We start from the raw sequence: 22,517 nt of genomic DNA, 5'->3' as shown, positions 1-22,517 counted from the left end.
ACACATACTTCTCACTGCAGCCGACCTGAAGGAAATCCCCTGGTTTTTTTTTTCTTTCCTGGAAGTTTGAGGCTGTCATGCAATTTCTTCTCTGCTCCACACAGATGGTCTCCATAGCAAACTGTGGATTTTGATAATTGTTTTTGCCAGTGGAAGAGAAGCAATGCACTGGTTCATAAATATGTCGTGGGCATGACTCACAGGGACTTGGACTGGTAGATTTTGAGATGTTGCATCATGGCTTATGTTTGAGTTGGATGCTTTTTAACATGAAAAGAAAGAAAGCTTGTGCTAACATCCTCCTCATGACCAAAGCATGCAGGAGAAAAGTCCGCTGTTGTGTTGGTAGAGGATTTTTTAGCTTGAGGCTTTTGACTTTTGAAAATCGATTGCAAATGTATCAGCTTTTTAGCAGTCATGGACATGAATTGCCAGGTATTTATCATGTCAGTAAGCTCAAATTCACACGTAATGTTTTTTGATAGGAAGTAGGTAGAAGTGAGGCGTTACCATGGCAAACAAGGAAACAAAGATTAACAAGATGCATCTATTGATGTATGTGAACACAAACTTAAGCAATAAAAAGACGCTTATTTATGTTTTTGTGCAAGCTTCTCCTATTGTATGTTCTTATTTAACTCACTAAAGTATTTCTGATTTTTACTGCTTTAAAGACACTGTTTATACTATTTCTAACTGCAACAGCTTCCCTGACTTTCTTGCTTTGTCTTTATTTACTATCCCTTCCCTCCAGGAGAAAGAGGCTGGTTGTGCATGTACACCCAAACTCTGTCCTCCCTGGCAGATAGAGTGCACTAAAATTATATTATAACCCCTTATAAACAATCATGGCCTCATACACTCAGATTTGGGTACTTAACTGAGCTTAAAACAAGCTCAGTCTGCTTGGATATCTGCCTGATCAGCTCAGCAGCCTGTTACTTCCCCACAGTAGTAACTTGCAGGGTTCATACCCCTTCTGTACCCCTCTGAGAGCATTATGAAGAAGGGCTTTATGGGTGTGCAACAGTGTGGGTGCAGTCTGTCCCCTGTCCCTCATTAGCCAGTCCTTTGTTACAGTAAGCCATACCGCGCGGATCCCAGATGCAGCATGTCCAGATTAGATCTTACACCCGCCAGGAGTCTTGAAAAGCTACCCCTGAATTGAGCCTAATCCTCCTGCAAGACTTTCTCTTTTTTTCTGGCTCTCTGCACCACACACAGACACAAAAACACACACATTCACAGCCACAGATACATAATGGGTAACACGCACACATACGCACACTAATTGGAGACTTCAAAATTACTTATTGTAGTTTTTGGAGCCTGGTCGGTGCCTTGTGTCTTTAATCCCCATCCAGAGATCCTGTCAGCTGCGCACAGACCACAGGCCTTTTCTCCTTTGTTATACAAATAAGAGCTGCAGATAATCATCTAATAAATCCGAGACTCCAAGATTTGAGTGGATTAAAATGAAGCAGCAATTCGTTTCCATTGTGTTGTGTCCCTTAGAAATATAAACATCTGATATGAGTTTAACAACTGACGAAACACAACTTTGGCTGTTAGATTTTGAGGATATTTCTGTTGTAAGAGCTAGCTTATTCCTTTACAAGTAAAAGAACAGGACGAGCTCCAGCTTGTTTTAGGCTATCCAAATCCAGAAATCCAAACTGGACTTGATCTGGTCTGGTCTAGTGTATAAGCATGTCACTAATGTGATTTCATCTTAAAGACTCATAAGTGGTCTTTAAAAATCCCACACTAGTCCCTAAAACGCTTGGTTGTTTCTTCATCTATGCCTTTATTTCACCACAGCTGCAGTCTTTAAGTTGTCTTTGGCCTTACAAGTGATGTTGTGTGACACCACAAGGCCATTTGTAGAATTATCAGCAGGGGAGACTCCAGTACCTAATTTTCACCAGTATGGTGCCACTGCCAATGGTGAGCCAGTTTTTGTCCTTTTAGAACACCGCAGCATTTCAGGAATGTGTAGAGCTGAGCATTATGTAGCAGAGACTGGGCTTAACGCCGCTCACAGTTGTCAAAATAACAGCAAAGCTCTTGCTTTAGTCGTAACATCTTGTGCCAGTCTTCTCAGCAACACAACACCAGCACTAGATCCAGTTTTGGTGCTTTTTGAGATGATGGCATTAGATGATTAGATTAGATGGTACTCTGCAAACATGCAAAGCTATAGACGACTACAGCTGTCAAAATCTGTCAAAATACAATCCAGAGTGAACTCTGACACTAACATGTCACAAGTGTGCCACAACAATGCAGAGTTATTATTTATTTATTTATTTTTAGAGGATATGACTGTGGAAAGATCTTTGAACCAAACATTTCAAACTCTATAGAAGTCATAGCAGTTTTCATGGGTGGATAACCAAAATGGACAAAATATACTTACTCATTAGTTTCATGGTACCAATTTTAGGACTAGCCTTTTGTTTTGTTTCAGAACGGGTTTTAGATTAAGCAACAACACCAGACTGGTTAAAAATATGACCAGAACTAGTCTTTTTTTCTGTGTAATGGATGGATGCATGGAGTTCATGAATGGGCAACAACTCTGCAAGTCCAAACTGCAGTGTGTTGGGTTTAGGCAACAACAAGGGCAGTGACCAGCAACAATCAGTAAACCCTCTGTCTGATGGTCAGTTTTTCACAGTGCCACCCTCCACACCCACTGATAGAATTTCACAACCATCCGTGACTGGCCTCAGGTTGTTTCTCTCAGCTGGTCCAGGCTCGAGTTGTTGTTACTGCTTTTCTTGGGTTGACAGCATTGGACAATTTACACATTTGTGTTGTCTCATAAATTTCTTCAAAGTATTTTCGTGGTTGGTGTTAAAGAGCTGTTTTATTATGTGTTTGAACATGGGCAGCGCCCCATTAACCTGTTGCAGCTCTTCTCTGTTTAATAAACTGAATACTTTTGGTTTTTTGGCTGTCTGAAAGACACGATAAGGTTGACAGTTTTTCAGATTTCATGACATTTTATGAAGTTTATTTAGTGTTTTTTATTTAAAGTTAATGACATTTATTTTATTTCACTTTCTTTATAAACTAACAAAAACATAGGCTGTGCGCTACACAAAAGCCTGAGAAAGACTTGAGTCTTTAAGGCCTTGTAGCATTAATGGGTTTTTTTTTTGTAGTATTAGACTGCAAAGGTTTGAGCTTAGTGTATTTTATACAGTTAAGTTACAACTACACAAACATGGAAAACACTGAATTAGTTTTTTTTTTCTGAATAGATTTTTTCTTTGGTTGGCCGCCCGATGAATGTTGCCATGAAATGTCTCTGTAGACACAGTCCTTGCAGCAATTATGGTAATTCACTAATATGCCCTGAATTATCCCAGAAGCTGTGAATATTTCAGCCTACAATCCAATTTCCCCTAATAATAATAAAAAAAAACCCCAAAGCCAAATCCACAACTCAGTACTTTTTAAAGTTTTTACTACTCCTGTGTCAAACTTTTATATCCATATAAAAAGTTGTACCTATTATGGTCTTCCTTATTTTCTGTCAAATATTTGATTATAATGCTGCACGCTCATATTGAAGATAACCAAAATTTCAAATGCTGAGTTAGGTGTATGTGCAAATAATCCCTGTGAGACAGTAAACACTCATTTTGAGGAGGCCGTTTATTATACTCTTGGCTCTGCATGAAGACAATAAAGGCAGATATTCTCTGTGGTCGAGTCAGTCACACAGCTCTGGGCGTGACCTTAGAAACCCCACCCACCTACCGTTAAGACGTTTTGTTTGCAAGTGGGAGACAGTCAAACAAAAGTTTGATAAAAGGGAGAGGAACTAAAACAGCTTGCACTGAGGTTCACGGTAAGTATTTATAACTGTAACTATAAATCATGTAAAGCTACTTGAACTGAGTTCAATAAAAACATTTAGCTAGAAATTTGCATATCAGATCCCTTTTAAGTCCAATGTGAAGAAAATGATGATTTTTAACATCAAAGAAAGTCAAAGGAAATGATAAACAAACAGTTTTCATAGCTCAAGACGCAAAAAAGTGCTAGAAAGATGAAGTTGATTTTATTTCAGCTTTATTTGATAGACACAGTTTAGAAAGGATAGAAAGGTGAGGGCAGAGATGCGGTAAAGGGCCGTAGGTCTGATTCGAACCTGGGCTGGCCACTCTCAGTCGTATGGCATGTGGTTGCCTACTCCACGCAATGAGCTAAACCAGCACCAAGACAATTAATCAATTAATTAATTTTTGGACCATCCATGTAGAAATTGTTTGCAAAAAACAAACTAACATCCAAAACAAAAAGAAAACAAAAAAAAGCAAAGCAAGTGCTGATCAAAATGAACAGGATGGGAAAGAAAGCATGTAAAAGGACACTGTTGTAATTATTAAGATGTATGAAAGTTGCCATGTATACTTAATAATATCCTTAAACATGACATCCTATTTTTACACTCACATTCACCGATTTCAACTCAACTGCTAAACTCTGCAAAAGTTGAAAAAATAAAGTAACTTCCTGAGGCTGGAAAAGAGAATCTGTTACCATAACTGCACAAAAACACACAAAGAGAACAATTATGTAGTTATTTAGACAGCTAAAATGGATTATTTCAGTGGAGGAATGCAGGGGCTGCACCAAAGCCTAGTAAAGGAGAGATAAGAATTATTCTTTTAACTGTGAATCATGCACGGCTGTAACACATGACCCCTTTAGGTCCAGTTTGTGGCAAATCATCACCTTCTGTGTGTGGTAACATTAAAAGACATCAGGAGAAATGAGACGGACAGCCAGCGTCAAGCCTCAAATCAGCACTAGTTGCTGTTCCTCTTGATCACGGACACACACAAACCATGAAATCACACTGAGAACACCCGTTTCCAGTGGATGGCATTGTTGTGGTCAGGTATATTGCCGGGGTAACGGCATAATATTTCTGTGTGGCGTGTCTGGTTCTTTCTGTTTGCTTTGCACCAAGCGTAATTCCCAGCCAACACAAATTCATTTTTCTTATCATGTGTTTTAGATTTACAGGAATTCCGATACATATGATGTGGTTTGAAACCCTATAACATCCTTAAATGCATTAATAGAGGTAAGAAGTCTTGTTTGCCTTGAGACACAAGCGGTACCTCATGACTTACCCCCCATGTGTGTAACACACTGTATGCATCTTGTACATAACCATTCTTGTGAGACTTAATCCTTGTTTTGGCTTCCTCAAGTCAAGTGTCTCAGCTGCCTGTGTTTGGCGACTTCTATTTCTGCCGTCTTTTCCATACAGCATACCACATGCTATATCGAGCCGAGTGAATGTGGTAACAAGATGCTCATAACCAAACGCGGAGAAGGAACATTCCACGACTGGGTTCCTGATGTTGTTTTCATGGTCGCTGCTGTCTCGGATGGCAAATATTCCTCAGAATCAAAATAGGCCTGTATTTACATTTTCTCTCTCATTCTAAACGACTTTACACACCACGCCGGCTGTTCACTGATATGCATTAGCTGTTGCTAGAAGTGAACTGCTAATTTGTCCAGTCATAATGCCTCACTCTGGAGACACGCCGGGCTATTAAAGATGGCACCACTTTGTGTAAAGCGCACCCATTGAACATCGGAATCCTGAAGTTGCTGTTAAAGCGGCACAAATGCTCCAGAGAGTGCTTGGATGAAAAATGTGATTAAATATTAAGTTGATGTTTGGGCCGTGCTCTCTTCCGGAGAGATTTACTAAAAGGTATGAGAGCTGAGGTCATCCCAGACATCTCACTGCTCCTAAAATAAAAGGCAGTTGCTGAGCCTCTGTGGAGCTTGAGAGGTGGAAGGATTTGAGAGGTGTTCCCTTGGGGACGTATGAAGGCGTTGGCTGTAGGGTTGCAGAGTTTGAGGGTCTAATTGAGAACAAATTGTTCCGGGCAAAGAGGCGGGGTATCGCTGTCATGCTCAAGGTTATTTGGGGGTTTTATGGAACGCAACTAACGTTGAAAAGCTCAAATGCAGTTAGTGGTTCTTGTACCAGTTGTGTCCCCTCGTGTCTGCAGACAGAGTTTAAAATACCAGAGTGTGCATGCAGAAGACGTCACAGGTGAAGGTAGATAACCTTCTGTGACATGTAAGACCTCAAATTGTGTTTTTGTGGGATTTGTTTTGTCTGCACGCCTTTATTTATTGTGCTAAAGGTGCCTCACAGATGTTCTCAATGACTTGCTACTTCCAAGACGTCACGTGAAGTAATAATGGATTACGAGACTACCCGACAGTCCCTGGTTGAATTCCAGTCTAATCTGAGTGCATCTAATTCCCCTGCTGTCTTTCCCCACACTTTTCAGGAGGAAGCAGCTACAATGCTAACGCTGTAAAGTGATCTAAGAATCCCACAAACCTCTTGCTGCCTATTTCCTGGAATGAGTTGAAAGCTATATAATAACAGATGGGAAAGAGATCCATGCTTTTTGTTCAGTATATAAATTAATTCTAAAGTTCATCTGATTATTTCAGCAGTCGGAGAAGTCAGATAAAAGGGAATTTTAGAAATGACACTTGCTCACTCTGTTTCCTCGGGTTCTGTTTCTTTATTCATGGAATAGTAGCAACAGAAACACCACATTAAAAAGATTTTCTAAAGACACCTGTTATACTTTCACACATCACCTCCTATTATTTCCTGTTGTAACAGTGGATGCTCTTATTAAAGATGGTCAGCACTTGTACTAGTAAACACTGAGCCTAAGGCTTAGGCTTAAGACTGCAGTAAACACTGTGGTTCAGACAGGTTTTTTTCTTAGTCTTGGCTGTGTATGAACAATCCCTGAAAATCTTAAACTCTATTAACTTTATTCCGGCATCTGTCTTTTGGCTTTGGACAACAGCTGCTAACTCAGCCAGATTGTAGGCAAAATGTGGCCAGAAGCCTAACAGGGACATGCTGCAGATTAACGTTCGCTTTGTAGCTCTGCTTAACTGTATGGTTTCTGTTAAATAAGCAAATAAATAAAGGGGAAATATGCAGCAGTCACCGTGTGTTTGTGCAACTTCTGGTATTCTCTCCGACCACCGTGTGTGCCACCCAGGCATCAGCTCTTTGTAGTTGCCAGATGAGCTGCAGGCATGTAAAGGTGGGTGGATTATTATTAGTACATTTTTGTGGGTTATAGATTTCTCTGGACTATATATATTTCCTTATCTGCCTTAGGCCCACTTGCCTCCTTCCAAAGATGAAGTTGTTCATTTTTCCTGTCAGATAACTTGAAAAACTTTCAGAAACTTTAAATTTGAGAACATTTTTTCTTTCCTTTGACTTGTGTGCGCCTTTTGTTTTCTCCTTTTATTTGTTCTTATGATTTATTGATTGCCCTCGGCACGTGTTGGTGCATGCGCGAGTTGGCAAGCGCACAACTAAAAGTTTTAAGGGGGTTTGCTGTGGGAGAGAAGAGTGAGAGAGAGAGAGAGATGAAGGGGACTGGAAAGGAGGAGAATTCACTTCAGGCTGCCTGAAAGTGTGTGTGTGTCTGTGTGTGTGTGCATACTTCAAGGAGAGTTTTGTGTGGTAAGTGGGTGGGTGCGTCAGTTAGTCGGCCTGGGCTCTCTGCAGTGCGCTCAGCCGCTGTGCTCTCCTCTCGGCTGACTGGAAACATCATGTATCTCTTGGACGCTTATAGGAACAGCCTTGTTTCCCCAGACTGAGACCAGAACAGACCGAGGAAGAGAGACGCAGCAAAATGAGCTTTGCTAGAAACTTGAAGTAGAATATCCAGAAGAAAAGACACACAAACAGGGGCATTTTTTGAAGGCAGTTTTCATCTATTCGGTCTTGGCTATGCCATGCTGGCCCAGAGGAACGGGCTCCCTCCAGGCTGTAAGCCAGCTCACCTGAAGGATCACCCTGATCTACGGGATGTGGATGTGAAATCCCAGGGTTGTTGTTCTCTCTCTCCTTCCCCATCTTCCGGAGGATGCCCTTGGGCTCGACTAGCGGGTGTGGATGGCTGCTTGTCAGAGCCATACTGTCTTTGGTTCCAGCTTTTGGCCAGAGCCTACTGGGGCGAAGTGGAACTGGGGCTCACCAGTCCCAACCGCAACGTGTCCTGGGCTCGGCTTCGAGAAGCCTCCAGGAAGAACTGCGTCCGATCTCGGGTAAGGAGTGGGTGTACATGTGCATGAGAGCATCCTGGAGAGCATCTTGGCAATTTGAGATTGTGAAGAGTGGAGCTGTGCTTGAGTTTTGAGGCGCTGGGGGATAACCAAACTCCCTAAAAAATGTGTTTAAGGCATATCTGGCAGAGGCATATAGGTTTACATAGGAAGCATCTGAGCGGGGAGGAGAGGTTAGGGGCAGCTACACTTTGTTGTACTGTCTGAGGAATTTTGTGTGCGTCATCCTGCTCCCCAACAGCAGGGTAGTCCTGTTTCACTGACCGATATCTCTGGTAATGTGAGTGTGTCTCTGTGTGTTTGGGTTAGGTTTCGTTTATTGTTATTGGTCCCTAGGGTAGATTCAGAATGACATTGTCAGGGGACAATATTGTTTTTGGTTCCATCTGCACCTCATATTTTCACGATTATTTTCTTAAATATAACCATGACAGCAGCCATTCTTTATTTTCTGTGGAGTGGGCTAAACCTTAGTGAAATGAAGTCAACCGTTGCGCTGCCAAATTAGGGAATTAAAGGCATATTTTCCTATGATAGAGTGAATAAGGATTACTAATGTTAGAGCCTGTGGGGAGAGAAGTTTGGAAAGAAAACGAAGACAGTATGAAAGCTGCAGAGTGTGACTCACACACTTTTTTTTAAGAAAAGGAAAGAAAACTGAGTCCACAAGTAATGCCATTTAGATTTGGTCAAACTGCATATACATAAAGAAGCGGGAACAGGTTTGGAAATGTACTTTGATGTCTGTGTTGCCATATGGTACCAGAGCCTGCAGCAAGCCCTCAGCGTGCACATAATGGTGAGTGTTTTGATGAACAGATTGCATGCATAATTGATTAGTATTTATCAGGTAATTGTGAGCTTGTTTAGAAAAGATTTATAGCATTATACATTTCAAATATCTAGACAGTAATAGTTTCCCTTCTATCCTGCTTCTCTTTTTTCTATAATTCAGTAGTAAGAAAAATAAAGCTTTGCCATAGGCATTTAAGCCTAATAGCTCAACTATTGCATAATGCGAATTTAAATTTTAAACACGAAATCAAAACAAACAGCTGAGTTGCACTGCGTCAGCTCTTTTCCCTCTTCTCCTCTGGTTACATTATGGACTGTGGCTTACATCCAGCTCCACACCACTGGATATTGGTGGTGATTTCACCAGTCATACCATTAGGCCCACACCCATCCCACTCTCTGGAGGTTTCTACATGTGCTGCTCCCAGGCAGACAGGCAGGAGAGAGGAAAGAGGAACCAGAGAAACAATGTCTTTGTTTTGGATCCATACCTAAGCCGTATTTTGGTAGGAGAAGAGCCTGTGGAGAGATCTGGGTTGAGGCTGAAACTCTTGGCAGGCTCCCGCATCCTGGAACGACTATGGTAGTGTTAGCAGTAACCGCTAACGCACGCCCTGTGGTGCAGTGGTTCAGCTCCATCGTTACTTTGGTGATGGATGTGACAGGAGTCTCGCTGCTCAGACAGCACCAGGAAAGATCGCTTATGCCGTCATACTGAGTCGCTGTGATTGAGACGATAAAATATTTCCTATTGCTTGAACAAGGTGCAATGTTAGTACTGTTGTAAAGGTTACAAAAATAGTTTGAAAATTTACTTTGGACTAAGCAAAAGATCATTACTTGTGATTTAATGCTTCGTAGTTGATTTTAACACACCAAGCATTGGAAGAGAAGCTCATTTGTACTCTTTTACTCAAAAGTGCGGCTATTTCCTCCTCCATCAGTACTTTATTAATGGTATTGTGGGAAAATTTGAAAGATGAAAGGCTGATCGCTCATGGTGTTCAGCTCTTTCCCTGTGTCCTGTCTCATCATGAGAAGACAGAGCAACAGAGTTGCACCCACTCCGGGTGTCTGCATCTCTTTCAGTGGAAGGATGAGGAGAATGATGGACCTCCATCTCCTTTGTTTTTTTTTGATGGAGGCAGTCTTCAATCAGTCTAACACCTAAATCCAGTCTGCGGCTCGTATTAGATGAGAAATAAATTACTTCACCCCTCCAGTATGTTGTGGTACTTTCTGCCACCAAATCTTCTTCAGTCCTCAATGGTTATTTTGCTATGTGGGCATGTAAATAAAGTTTTTCTACAGCTGTGCATCCAAGAATTCTTACAAAAACTCTTGCATCAGACGAAATGATTTTATATCAGATAGACTTCTCTTGTAGATTAGAAATAACATTAGAAGTTCCAGCAATGTTGCAGCATGAACAGATGGCAGTAAGATAATTAAGCCTTATTTCCTTCCTGTAATGTGGCTATTCATTATGAACACAGTATCGATTCAGCCAAACACCGTGTGATATACTTAGTCGCTACTTTGGTTTCAATTGAGTCGAAATTGGAAAACAAGTAAATGCTACTCAAATTTTCCCAGTAATATTCTCAGTGCTCCAAAAACTTAGTTTCACTTAATAGTCCAAAAGTTTAGGAATGGTTAAGGAATCGCAACAGATTACTAATTATTGAGTAATTAACTAATAATAACAATGATACTAACTAATAATGCACTATTAAAGCTAATAATGTTTAATAGTTTTTAGGACTTTGCTGTATGTTATGTTCATCTATATACATGCATATCTCCTTTTTTTTCCACATAATGCTCTTGAAAAATGTATTGGCTCACAAACCGATCACATTTCATCAACATGCAACCCTAGATCTATAAGCCCAGATATGAACAACCACACAGCCTTTCTGCACATACAGTTTTAATTTTCATCTTCAGAAAATGAGCATGGTGTGCAGTCAGTGACGCACTGTGTCATCTCGGCTACACTTTCTTTCCCCCCCCCCCCTTATACAACGATTAAAGTGAGAGTTTTGCAGCTCATGTGCCACATGTGTTGTGTTACGTAGGCATAACTGTAATGTTACGCAACATGAGAGCTGCCAGCATTTAAAAAGGTTGTTTTGGGTTTTTTTTTATCTTGTGCTAGTCACAGTTGGTATGTAGAAGATAAGTCTGTCATCACGCAAGTATGTCAAATAGCCCTGCAAAGCCCCGAATGTGCAATAACTGAAGCCATATGTACTGTATGGCTGTGTGGAGGTTGAGGAAGCAGAAAAAGGCTTAAATGACAGTCCTGATTATTTTGACAGATACTGTGATCTCTGACATTAACCACAACCCAAGAACAAAATCTTTTTACTGTTTTTAGTCAGAATTTCAACTGTTTTAAACAAAAACATGTGCCCGAAATGAGGTCTTAATCAACAGCTTTCACAGAGTTTGATGAATTTCTCACCATTTTGGCAGATCGTATTGATAATTTTATATTTGAGACATTTTGAGCTGGAGTGCAAAATGTCAGTGAAGTCAAAGTTTAGAAAAGTCCATAAAACAAAACCAAAATAATCCCCTTACGAGCTTCAGGTGCTTTGGTGGAAGTAATCATAAAAATATGTAGCTGTTTGACTTCCCACAGATGTTATATTACAGATTTACTGAATGTTAATCATCCACTGCGATGGTGTTAATCTTCCAAAGTGTTTGTGATGAGAGGAACAAAGAAAGATATTCAACAGCTCTTTTTTCAGGTGGCAGTTATTTATGAAGTATTACTTAACATGAAAACACACTGAACTAACAGTGAACCCTCTTGTTGACTCTATCTTCCTGTTTCTGAAACCACAAAATGACCCGGTGTTATTCAGCTGGAACAACCTGCTCCTCTGTGATACCTGTGAAGAATCGCCAACAAGGGATTTCTCGTGTTTTTACATCAAGTTGATGAATAAGATCTGTGCATAGCCATGGGCAGTTTTTTTTAAAAGTAAAAACACACTTCTCTTTGTTTGACCAAAAACCACTTTGCTTTACACAATTATCAGGGGTGTTGTTAGCGGAGTGAGTGCTCTTTTATGTGGCTCTTAGTTTGTTCTGACTCTGAAATAGCAGATTTCATATCTGATAATGCAGAACAACATCTGCAGCAGGGATTTCCACTCATTTTTAGGGGTGAGGTTATGATCAATTATGCAATTTTTTTTGTTTAGTTTTCATGTTAAAAACAAATTCTCAGTCAAGCTATACTTACAATCTTAGACATTTAACGGGAACCTATTATCCTAATTCGTGCCTGTTTTTATTTTTGCACTCTACTAGTCTAGTTTTCTATTAGTGGTGCATCCCCTCAGCTCATTAACTGTTTGAAATAAGCTGTTTTAGTTCCTCTTCCTTTAAGCCACCTTTGTAGTGATTGGCTGGAATAAGTAAACAGCTCATTAACGACCTCGGAAAAAAGCGAAACCAGTGGTGCTGACGTCAGCTACCGAGCAAATTCCTATTTTAAGAAGAAAGTGAAACCATATCACTAACCTAACACTAGAAAATTAGTTTGTAAAACGTCAAGCTAATGTTTTAAAGACCTCCTTTCTAGTATTTATGTCCGGCTTCCACCTGCACTTTCTGTTCTGAAGATAAACACTCAAGTTCCTGTTTGTTTTTCCTCTTTTCAGGCCAAGCAGAAGGATGGGCGGGATCAGAGCGAGGCGTCAGCCGCCGCTTCTCCCGGAGTGGACGACGAGCCTTTTTCCTGGCCGGGGCCCAAGACGCTTCGCCTGCGCCGGACATCCCAGGGCTTCGGCTTCACACTGCGACACTTTATCGTCTACCCGCCTGAGTCTGCCGTCCACAACTCACTAAAGGTCAATGAATATCTCTGACCTCTCTGGTGACATTAATATATTAAAAAAAAACCTCCCAATACAACCAACCGAAGAAGGATCTCACTTAATTTAAAATAAAGATGCCTCCATAAAAGGTTATTGGTTGATCAAACTTGGGGATCTGATATCAGGCCTTTGGTATTTTTGAGGCATGTTAAACTTGGTTTCATATATAAACATTCAGGAGATCTTTTAGACTTTGTTTTAGCTTCTGTTATACTGCATCCACATTTTATTGGACAATATTGATATTAAAGACATTTTTAAAGTTTTATACTTGGAGGAACTTCAACTTCAGTGTTTTCATCCTTTTATTAGTCTTTTTTTATCTTTCTTTTACGTTAAATAGCTTTATGGTAGCCACACTGATTAGTGATCATCAAATTTGCGTGAGACTAGAAAAATACATAATCCCAGTTCTTTTAACTGCCAAGAAAAAGCAGCTGGGTTTGTTTTAACACAGTCATATATGCAAATGATAGCACATTCTCTTTAAATTCAAAAGTTTTACATATTAGTAGATAAGAAAAAAATATGCGATTCCCAGCAAATCTTAAATTTATGGTATTACAACATCAGAAGAACAACACTACAGGATGTATCACACCCTGCCAAGCCAAAATGCAGTTTTATGTGGAAGGTGCAATAAGTAGCTGCCAGGAGTATTCAGGTGTGTAAACACAGTGCTGAGAGAGAAAGACATTTTAAAAACTAATTTTAAAGAATAAACCTTTGCTGCTCACCAACCTGGGAAGGCTTATGAGGCCATTTCCATACAATTTGAAGTCCATCATTCTACAGAGAGAAACCTACAGATGTAGGATAGAAATTCAACATTTAATACAGTTAGCAAATTTTCCCAAGATTGGACGTCCCGACATATTCACCCCAATGCTCAGAGAAACTACAAAAAACCCTAAAGCTGCATGTCAGACTCTGTAGGGCTCACTTTGGACAGCACACTGAACAAGTATGGATTGTTTGGAAGTGGCCAGAAGAAAACCTCTTCTCTTTAAAGAGAACATGGCACAGCTTAGGTTTGCAAATTTGCTTCTGAGGAGACCACAAGACCTCTTGAACAATGTGGAGACAGAGCTCCGCGTTTGGGGAAAACCAACGACAACATATTAACACAAATGCCCCATACCAACTGTCAAGCACAGAGGTGGAGAGGTGATGATTTAAGCTTGTTTTGCAGCCACAGGACCTGGATACTATTAAAAACTCCATGAAGCCCAACTCAGGTCATATTAAAAGATTCTCCCAAGTCTTTTTTTAACTGGCACAGATAAAAAATGTCATATTTTCCCTCCAAAACGTCTGCTCTGGCCTTCTCCAAAATATAGATTAAGGGTTAAAGTTAGAGGTGCCAAATACGATGACTTAAACCTCAGAGGGCTAATCTTGTTCTTTTTTAAAAAATAATCAAATTAATAAAAATGTAACATTTTTGTTATTCTCCTGAAAGTTGTTGATTATTTTCTTTATCCAAGCCATAAAAGTGTTCCAACTGTGTTAAGAGGAAAAGATTTATTGGATTTATAAATGTAACGACAGTGTCTAAAATAAAAATGTGAAAAACAGTGTCCAGAAATGGCATGCTAAAAATAAAGCACATATCTTTCATACAAACTTTTGCCACTTTTAAAGTGTGGACAAAAGTCAAAGAGCTGCTTGGAATTAGTTTGCAGTTCGGCATCTGCTTTTGTAAGAGCGTTATGGAAAACTGGAAGCTCCGCCATCACAGACACCAACCTCACTGTGTTTTAGTTAAACTCTAATGTTAATATTCCTGTGTAGTGTTAGTTATGTTCAACAGCAGGGGTTTTAGCCATGCCTCACTTCTTTGATCCCACCTAGGAACTCTGCCAGCCATCCTCTAGATAACATCAGGACCAATCTGCCCTTTGGTATTAATCCAGTCGTTGCAGTGCTTCCGGCTCTGAATGGGCACAGACTAACATGGGGTAAAGGGCTCTGGCTGCACACATAGGTCTCCTTTAATGGGAAAATGTGCCGATGTTTTGAGTCAGTTCACTCAAAGCTTATCATAGCATGCCTCTTATTAGTTTTTGTAAGTGATAATTCTGGATAAGTTGCGTTTACTTTCCTCTGAAGTCTATTTTGACAACCTCTTGTTTTTGCACAGAAGGATTTCCTACAAAGTCAGCATAGCATGTTCTGTTTATAGCTTTTGGCTTCGGTTCTGCATGTTGAAAGAGAAACTGTGGCACGACAGTTAGGATTTTCAGACTTTTATGAAACCAGAGAGATAGACAGATTCTCCCAGAGGTCTTCTTGGGTATCACAGTGTTGTTTCGGGCACTTTCAAGTCCAGTCTGGGTCTACTTGTTTTTTCTGTGATCTTGCTGTAACATTTTCAATATGGAGCTGGCATTAGAAAGAAAACTCGAGGCACTAATGTCGTCTCCCACACTTGGCAATTAGCACTTTTCTCTCTGTTCTTTTAGTTATGTTGGTGTAAAGAATTACAAGCTGTTTCGCAAGATTTCGCTTCCTTTTAGCTCAGTGAAAAAGCATTCAGAATGAAACATTACATTTGACCATAACGAGCTCTTCTATTACATAACCTTAGCCGACAAGAGGACAGTTAAAAAGGAGCTCATGCCTGTACATCCATCACTTCTTCTCATTGTAATTACTTTTAGAGTCTTGGATTCGAGTTCTTGACTAATCGCAATGTGAGGATATTGGAGTTAGTTTGAAGAGGGTCAGGCCGTCTTAAGCAAAGCCTTGGGAGAGCAGGGTGACTTAGAGGGTACATGCAGAACATGTGTGTCACAGAGCGGAGGTGGATTAAAGCAGAAGTGTGTGGGCTCTGAAGGAAATAACAGTTTTATGTGTTAAATAAGTGGAAAAACACAAGCATGGCTATGAAATGTGTTTCCTTTAGTCTAAACTGTTTAAGAGATTGTTGTTGTAATCTTCACTTTCATTGGCAATCACTGTAGTCCCTCACCTAAAACTTCAGAAAAGGAAATGCTTCGACCGTGCACACAGCGTAAGACGTACCTGCACGCTTACTTTGGTTTCTCAGCTCTTGAGTCTATCATAGTAAGATTTGCCAGCGTTTTTGTGCTTCACAAGTAGTTCATTTTTGTTACTTTCATTTTTGGAAACGTTTGTGAGTAAACATGGGGTGTGGTGATACGTTGAAGTTTTCCGAGCACCTGCTATAAGTCCAACAACCACAGTTTGATGCTACACTTGCGTTCCCCACAACCCACATGATGTCTGTGTACACATTTCCATTTTAGCATCACAGAACAAAAACAAAAAGGCACCATCGTATGGTGGTATTCAGCTCTGTGCTTCATTACACAAAACTGTATTTATAAGCTGAATTCTCACGAAAGCATATTAGCATATTAGATATAGGCTAATATTTAGCATAGGATGGGTATTGATGATTGACATGAGAAATGATCTGCATTTGTGTTTACAGAGTCTTTCTTGGCTTCTCCGAATGAAATGCAGTGGAGATATATGCCAATATAAAAGAATATTAAGAAATAATCAACAGAGGAAAATGCTGATGCTTATTTTCTCTTTTTTCTTTCCTCTACCAGGATGAAGAAAATGGCAGCAGAGGTAAGTCAGAGAGTATATTATCAAATTCTGCATGCATTAGATGTGCACTGTGAGCTGGACCTCAGGTGTTGCATGAGGGAGATGCACACAAACCATTTCCTTGCAGCTCTCCATCACAAGCCCCCTTGAATGATTATCTAATTAGGATTGACAGTCCATTACTCTAATGTGTTCTTGCTTTGCGTGGATAGAATTAATGCATTTTCAAGTCTTTGTTAGAGCATCACATTAACACTAGGAGTTGAATCTCATTGAGTGCCTTATAAAAGCACAGTTTTCACCCAGGAGTGGTTGTAAAACATTTAGAAAAACAACACGTTAAAGGCGAAGGTGTCTTTCCTGCACGCTGTGTGGCAGTAGGGTGGCTTTGTGCTGCACTTTTGCATTTCAAGCCCTCACTCTTTAGAGGAGCAGTCAGAGCTGCATGTGCCGTTGGCTTGGCAAGGCCTCAGCATTCCTTGGAGCATCCGGCTTGTCATTCCAGTCCCTCAGTATGCTGCTCACGTCTGCAGCCCAGCATGAATGCAGGAGGGTCGCTCTGCTGCTCTTCATCAAAAGCCTTCCTAAGCAGGCCTTGTCTGTATATAGAAACACAATGCTTGTTTACATGGACTCCTATTGTTACACACAGACAGGACAGCTACAGCGCACTCTTAAAGAAATAATCCAAAGCATTTTTATTGCTGCACATATCTGTGTTTTTCTAAGACATCAGTTTATTTAGTCTTCTGTATTTACTCATCTAAGATTTCCTTTTAAAAACAAAGTTGTGTATTTTTAAACTGAAGTAAACATGGAAATTTGAGAAGATAACCACAATTAGATGTTTGTTTAGCTTGCAGTGACCCTAAAGCCTTGCCAGACGTGTTTCAGTAAACCATTAAGGCATGAGCGGAAAGAGAAAGTGAAAAATCCAGGGTTAGGCTTTTTATAAATATGACTCTTAAATGCCTCTCAGTGGGAAATTGTGAGATTCCTGCAAGCGACCTTCATCATCTCTCTTTGCTCGTGGTGTCACATTCCTCATGCTACCCCCTCCCTACCCAGTTTAACCACTACATGCTTATCCATCCTCATTTAAAGCAGGCCTCCAAGTATTTAACACGCACGTGGGGTCTTCGCTTTGGCAAAAGGAAACCCCTTAGGGAGTAAGTGTCTGCACATTCTTTGCATGGCAGTATTATAGTTTATGAACTTTAATTTCTTTGTGTGAATTTAGCTCAAGTGCATTAGAGCAATTCCTGTTAAAACTCACTAGATGAAGAATAATGATTCTGGTCTTGAGAGCCTCTCTCCTGCTGAGCAGGAAGCCTCTTAGCTCCTCATACTAAATTCCTTTTTGTGTCTCAGAGGGCAGTGTTGATGATGCTGAAGGGTCCTAGATGTATGATATCAGGGACATCAGGGACCTCCCTGTGAGGCCTCTACAATAAGCACATAATGACTTGTAAAATATTGATGTTGTGGGTTCTTAGACTGTAGTTACATACTTAAAGGCAATTTCTTCTTCTTATTATTATTACTATTATTACCAGTTGTAGGAATAGTAGTAGAAATTGCCTATTATGTGTTTCTATCCGAGGTCTGACATTGATTTGATGAACAGCAATCATTGTAATGCACCAATCTGAAAGTGTTTTTTGAAGCTGCCGCATGCTTGTGTTTGTTTGTGGATTTGATTTCTTGCTGACGTGTTTAAACACTTCTCGCTATCGTGACAGACAGAGCAGCCTTTGATGGTCCTGTTTTAGAGCCAGTAAGAAGCTGAATAAGATGAAAGAAGCAAAGGTAAAACGCTTTTAAGCTGACTGAGAAATTGCTTCTCGACATGGAGCTAGATATTTGAATGATAAAAGCTGACTGTGTTCAAATGGTGGAGGAGACCGGCAGTTAATTATAGGGTTGGTTATGTGTGTCACCAGATACTCTATGTTGAGGCAAGACGCTGAACACTATACTGGTGTGGACAACAGGACTCAAATTTATTGTAACGACTTCCTCTCAAATGCAGAGTTGTTGGGACTGTTTGTATCAGAAGCTTGTTTAAATTTTACACGTGGGTGGAAAAAAAAAAGTCATTTAGCAAAAACTAGGCTTTAAAAATTATGTTAAATTCTAACTTTAGTTAGTTTCGTAATAAGCTGTAATGTTGAACGTCTACACTAGTCTAGTTTTTTTTGCTAATAACAGTCTCCCCATCAGGATGTCTGTGGAGTCTCAAAATGTAAGGTCTTATTAGTCTACAATTGAATATTACTGTTTGGATAAAAAAATATTTAAAATGATACAGACTTTGCTATGACGCTAAATACTGTACTGATAAATTTGATTTCTTGCATTTCTCAGTCTTTGTAAAGAACTGGTCTGGTAAACCATCTCCAATTGAGTTTTATAATGAACAGTTAGCCCCCAGTTAGTCTCTTGTCCCACAGATGTACTCCATCTGCAACTAAATGTCCTTTTACGTCCCAGTCACATAGGCCTAGAAACTGGTTAATGCAGTGGTTCCCAACCTTTTGGAGCCACGGCACATATTTCACATTAGAAAAATTACCAAACAAAAATGTCACAAAAAGCATATTGATAATTTTACCCACGCACCAGACAGCGGTACCTTTTTGAGCTTTTTTCTGACCACTACTCATGCTAGGGCCTTCATCTGGGTGGGAATTTTCTCCAGGGCCCAGGCCAGATTGACTACTTTTTCATTTCAAATATTTATCTGTTGCTATTATGCGCTGTGTCATCTCATAAAAGCATGACTATTATGTAATTTCTTCTTCCTCTTCTTCTGTGTTACTGGCAGTTGACAACCCATTTAATTAGAGCAGGTAGTTGTACTGCCCTCTAGTGGAAGGCAATATAATTGTTTTGCCCGTTACTCTCGCCAATCGCTTAGAATACGAATCAGGTGGAACCAGATACTCTTCCATGGCACACTTGATCATTTCTCGCAGCACTCACAGCAATGTTTTCAACAGGGTCCAGGAAGCATCCAGATTATACATTTTTCCCTAGCGACCAGGTTGTCACCAACCAGTCTGTAGGCTTGTGGGATTAAAACTGCTCTTATAAAAATAACAAACGATCTTCTTATGGCAGCTGATTCTGGTCTCCTCTCCATCCTTATTCTCCTTGAGTGCAGCCTTTGACACCATATCTCATCCCATTCTTCTTAGCAGATTAGCTTCTCTTGGTCTCTCTCATACTCCATTAGCCTGGTTTAAATCATACCTGTCTGACCGCACTCAGTTCATTCAATTAAAACCCTTCACTTCTCAGCCTTCTCCTTTATCTACTGGGGTGCCCCAGGGATCTGTCCTCGGGCCCCTCCTTTTCACGATTTACCTTCTTCCACTCGGACACATTTTTTGTAAATATAACATTCAGTTCCACTGCTATGCCGATGGCACCCAGCTTTACCTCTCTACCAAACCCGATTCTACTCTTCCTCCACCCTCCCTCACCCTCTGCTTAGCTGAACTCAATTCCTGGTTCTCCTCCAACTTCCTTAAACTCAACAGCAATAAATCAGAACTTCTCCTGGTCGGCACTAAACGATTGCTATCCAGAATTAACGATTTCTCTCTCACTATCAATAATTCGTTGGTCCCTATCTCTCCCTCTGTGAAAAGCTTGGGTGCAGTGTTGGTCAAGTTACTTGAAAAAAGTAATCAGTAACTAATTACTGATTACTTCCCCAAAAAAGTAATCCTGTTACTTTACTGATTACTTATTTTCAAAAGTAATTAATTACTTAGTTACTTAGTTACTTTTTAAAAACACGATTTACAACCTGAATAGGTGATAAAGCGATAGATCTTTCAGCCCAATTCTACTTTTTCTGCACAATCCATCATACAAAATGTAATCAAATGGAAAAGTATCTTTTTTTTAAAACTTGTTTTATCAGTTTTAATCTTTTAACTTTATGCATCAAGCAAAAATGTAATTATATGCAACATTCTCTGACTTGAATAAATTAGTTTAACATTTAAACCTATTTTCTGCACATTCCAGCACATAAAATAAAATATTTTTTGTGTTTACATTCAGTCTTTCAAATAGATGCAAGTAAAACACAGCAGAAAATAAATAAAGTCAAAGACTCAGCGGTCCTTTTGCTCTATTTTCACCTGTAAAGCAGGACTGGGGTAGGCGGAGGTTTACCCTGGTGCAGGTGTGCCGCGGTCAGTTGAAGAAGCCGCGAGTTTCTCTGTGAATTTCCCATTACGTGGTAGCGCACTCGGTGCTTGTTTAGGGGTTTTTTTTCCCTGTAAAAAGAAGTTTTCTTCCCACGCACAATGGACACTAATGTTTTTGTCACTTTTTATGGAATCAAAGTAAGGTCAGTACTTCCACGCTTTAAACGCTGCACGCTCATGCTCTCTCCCACAATCGATATATGATCCATTGTTGATCTGCACACAGCTGTTGTCACTAACGGCGCACTCGCTTACCTCACTGTCGTGAGACATTCTCGCAAAAAAATCACGGTTTTAGTAACGCAGTAATGCAGCGTTCCTACGGGAAAGTAACGGTAATCTAATTACCGTTTTTGCAATAGTAATCCCTTACTTTACTCGTTACTTGAAAAAAGTAATCAGATTACAGTAATGCGTTACAAGTAACGCGTTACTGCCCATCTCTGCTTGGGTGTCATTCTCGATAGCACATTATCCTTTAATTCACATATCAATAATGTCACACGTGCAGCATATTTTCAACTCCGTAAAATCAATCGCCTCCGCCCTTTCCTCACTCCTCATGCCACTGCCATTCTCGTCCATAATCTTGTTATGTCTCGAATTGATTACCGTAACTCACTATTATTTGGCCTTACACAAAAATCCATTAACAAGCTCCAACGTGTCCAGAACTCTGCCGCCCGTATTATTACTAGAACTTCCTCTACCCACCACATCTCCCCAATCCTGAAGCAGCTACACTGGCTCCTGGTTAAATTTCGCATCCATTTTAAAAGAATCCTTTATACATTTAAGGCTATTCATTCTCTCTCTCCACCATACCTCTCTGATTTAGTACAGATGAACTTCCCATCCCGGTGCCTCAGATCTTCATCTTCTCTTTCTCTCCTTCCGCTCGTCTGATTACAATGGGGGGCGGGGCTTTTAGTTGCTCTGCCCCTCGACTTTGGAATTCCTTACCCCCTGACCTCAGAAATATTAGTTCATTCCCTCTTTTTAAGTCCACCCTCAAAACTCATCTGTTTAAAATTGCTTATGTTTAAACCTCTGTATGCTCCTAACTTGTATCTGTTATTCTTATTATTGTGTATATTTCCAGTTTTTGTGTTTTTATTTGTTGTACAGTGTCCTTGGGTGCTTTCAAAGGCGCGATTTTTAAATAAAATGTATTATTATTGTTATTATTATTGAGGCCTTATGCTCTGTAACCTCAGTTAGCAGCTCGATTATATCAATGTTGTATTTGGGACCTGGTAAACGACTGACGCCACATTCCAGATATCTCGGAACTTGGATGCCGGAACTTGGTAGTGACATCACACCTGAGTTTATTTTAAAAGCAACCCTTTAAAATAAAGTAGAGGGCATTGTCCACTGTTTAAGTCAGTCGTGGATGGCTTGGCTTTCTTTGACAAAAAGAAATAAATAAAATGCTGAAATGAGTCACTAAATGACATCTATATATTTTAGCTTTTGATCCTACAAAATATTACACAGTCTTTTCCAGAAGGAGATGTTTCCTCAATTTCCTAATAATCTGTTATTTGCTGTATGTCATAAAATAGCATGCGGCAGAGAACTAAGAAGGATGAGTGCAATAAAAGACTTTGGCATGTGTTTGTGCTTCTAAACATTCGGCTTTGGAATTATTACTCACTGATGTGTTCAAATTGTGGATGTTGCTATGTGACAACCACTGATCACTATCATAGCAAACGACATACGCTCAAAAACACTCATAGCATCATCGAAAAACCATGTGAAACCCAGACAGATAATCCGTCCCATGTGCTTGGTTGTTTTAATGTTTCGAGAAAAAAAAAAAAAGATAGAATGAAAAAAA

General features: G+C 40.0%; 1 protein-coding gene across 5 annotated transcripts in view; it reads left to right on the top strand.

Moving 5' to 3' along the window:
• Nucleotides 1-22,517, top strand: part of arhgap21a (Rho GTPase activating protein 21a) — a 101,459-nt gene that overhangs the window by 36,325 nt on the left and 42,617 nt on the right. For 3 of the 5 annotated variants that reach the window (XM_085286758.1, XM_085286759.1, XM_085286757.1), the window contains exons 1-3: nucleotides 7,591-8,148; nucleotides 12,645-12,833; nucleotides 16,445-16,466. In XM_085286758.1, coding sequence (XP_085142884.1) covers nucleotides 7,837-8,148; nucleotides 12,645-12,833; nucleotides 16,445-16,466 — 523 coding nt within the window. In that variant the 5' untranslated portion in view covers nucleotides 7,591-7,836. Of the gene's footprint in view, nucleotides 1-7,590; nucleotides 8,149-12,644; nucleotides 12,834-16,444; nucleotides 16,467-22,517 lie in introns of those variants that run through there. The other 2 variants (XM_085286761.1, XM_085286760.1) reach the window with 1 other exon arrangement.

Source organism: Mchenga conophoros, linkage group LG9 (genome assembly GCF_057382185.1).
Source record: "Mchenga conophoros isolate Kocher_MC1m ecotype Shallow Benthic linkage group LG9, M_conophoros_male_GT1.1, whole genome shotgun sequence".
In the NCBI taxonomy this organism is placed as follows: Eukaryota; Metazoa; Chordata; class Actinopteri; order Cichliformes; family Cichlidae; genus Mchenga; species Mchenga conophoros.
The sequence above is the reverse complement of the archived record's forward strand: the minus strand, read 5'-3'. Positions and strand labels throughout refer to the sequence as shown.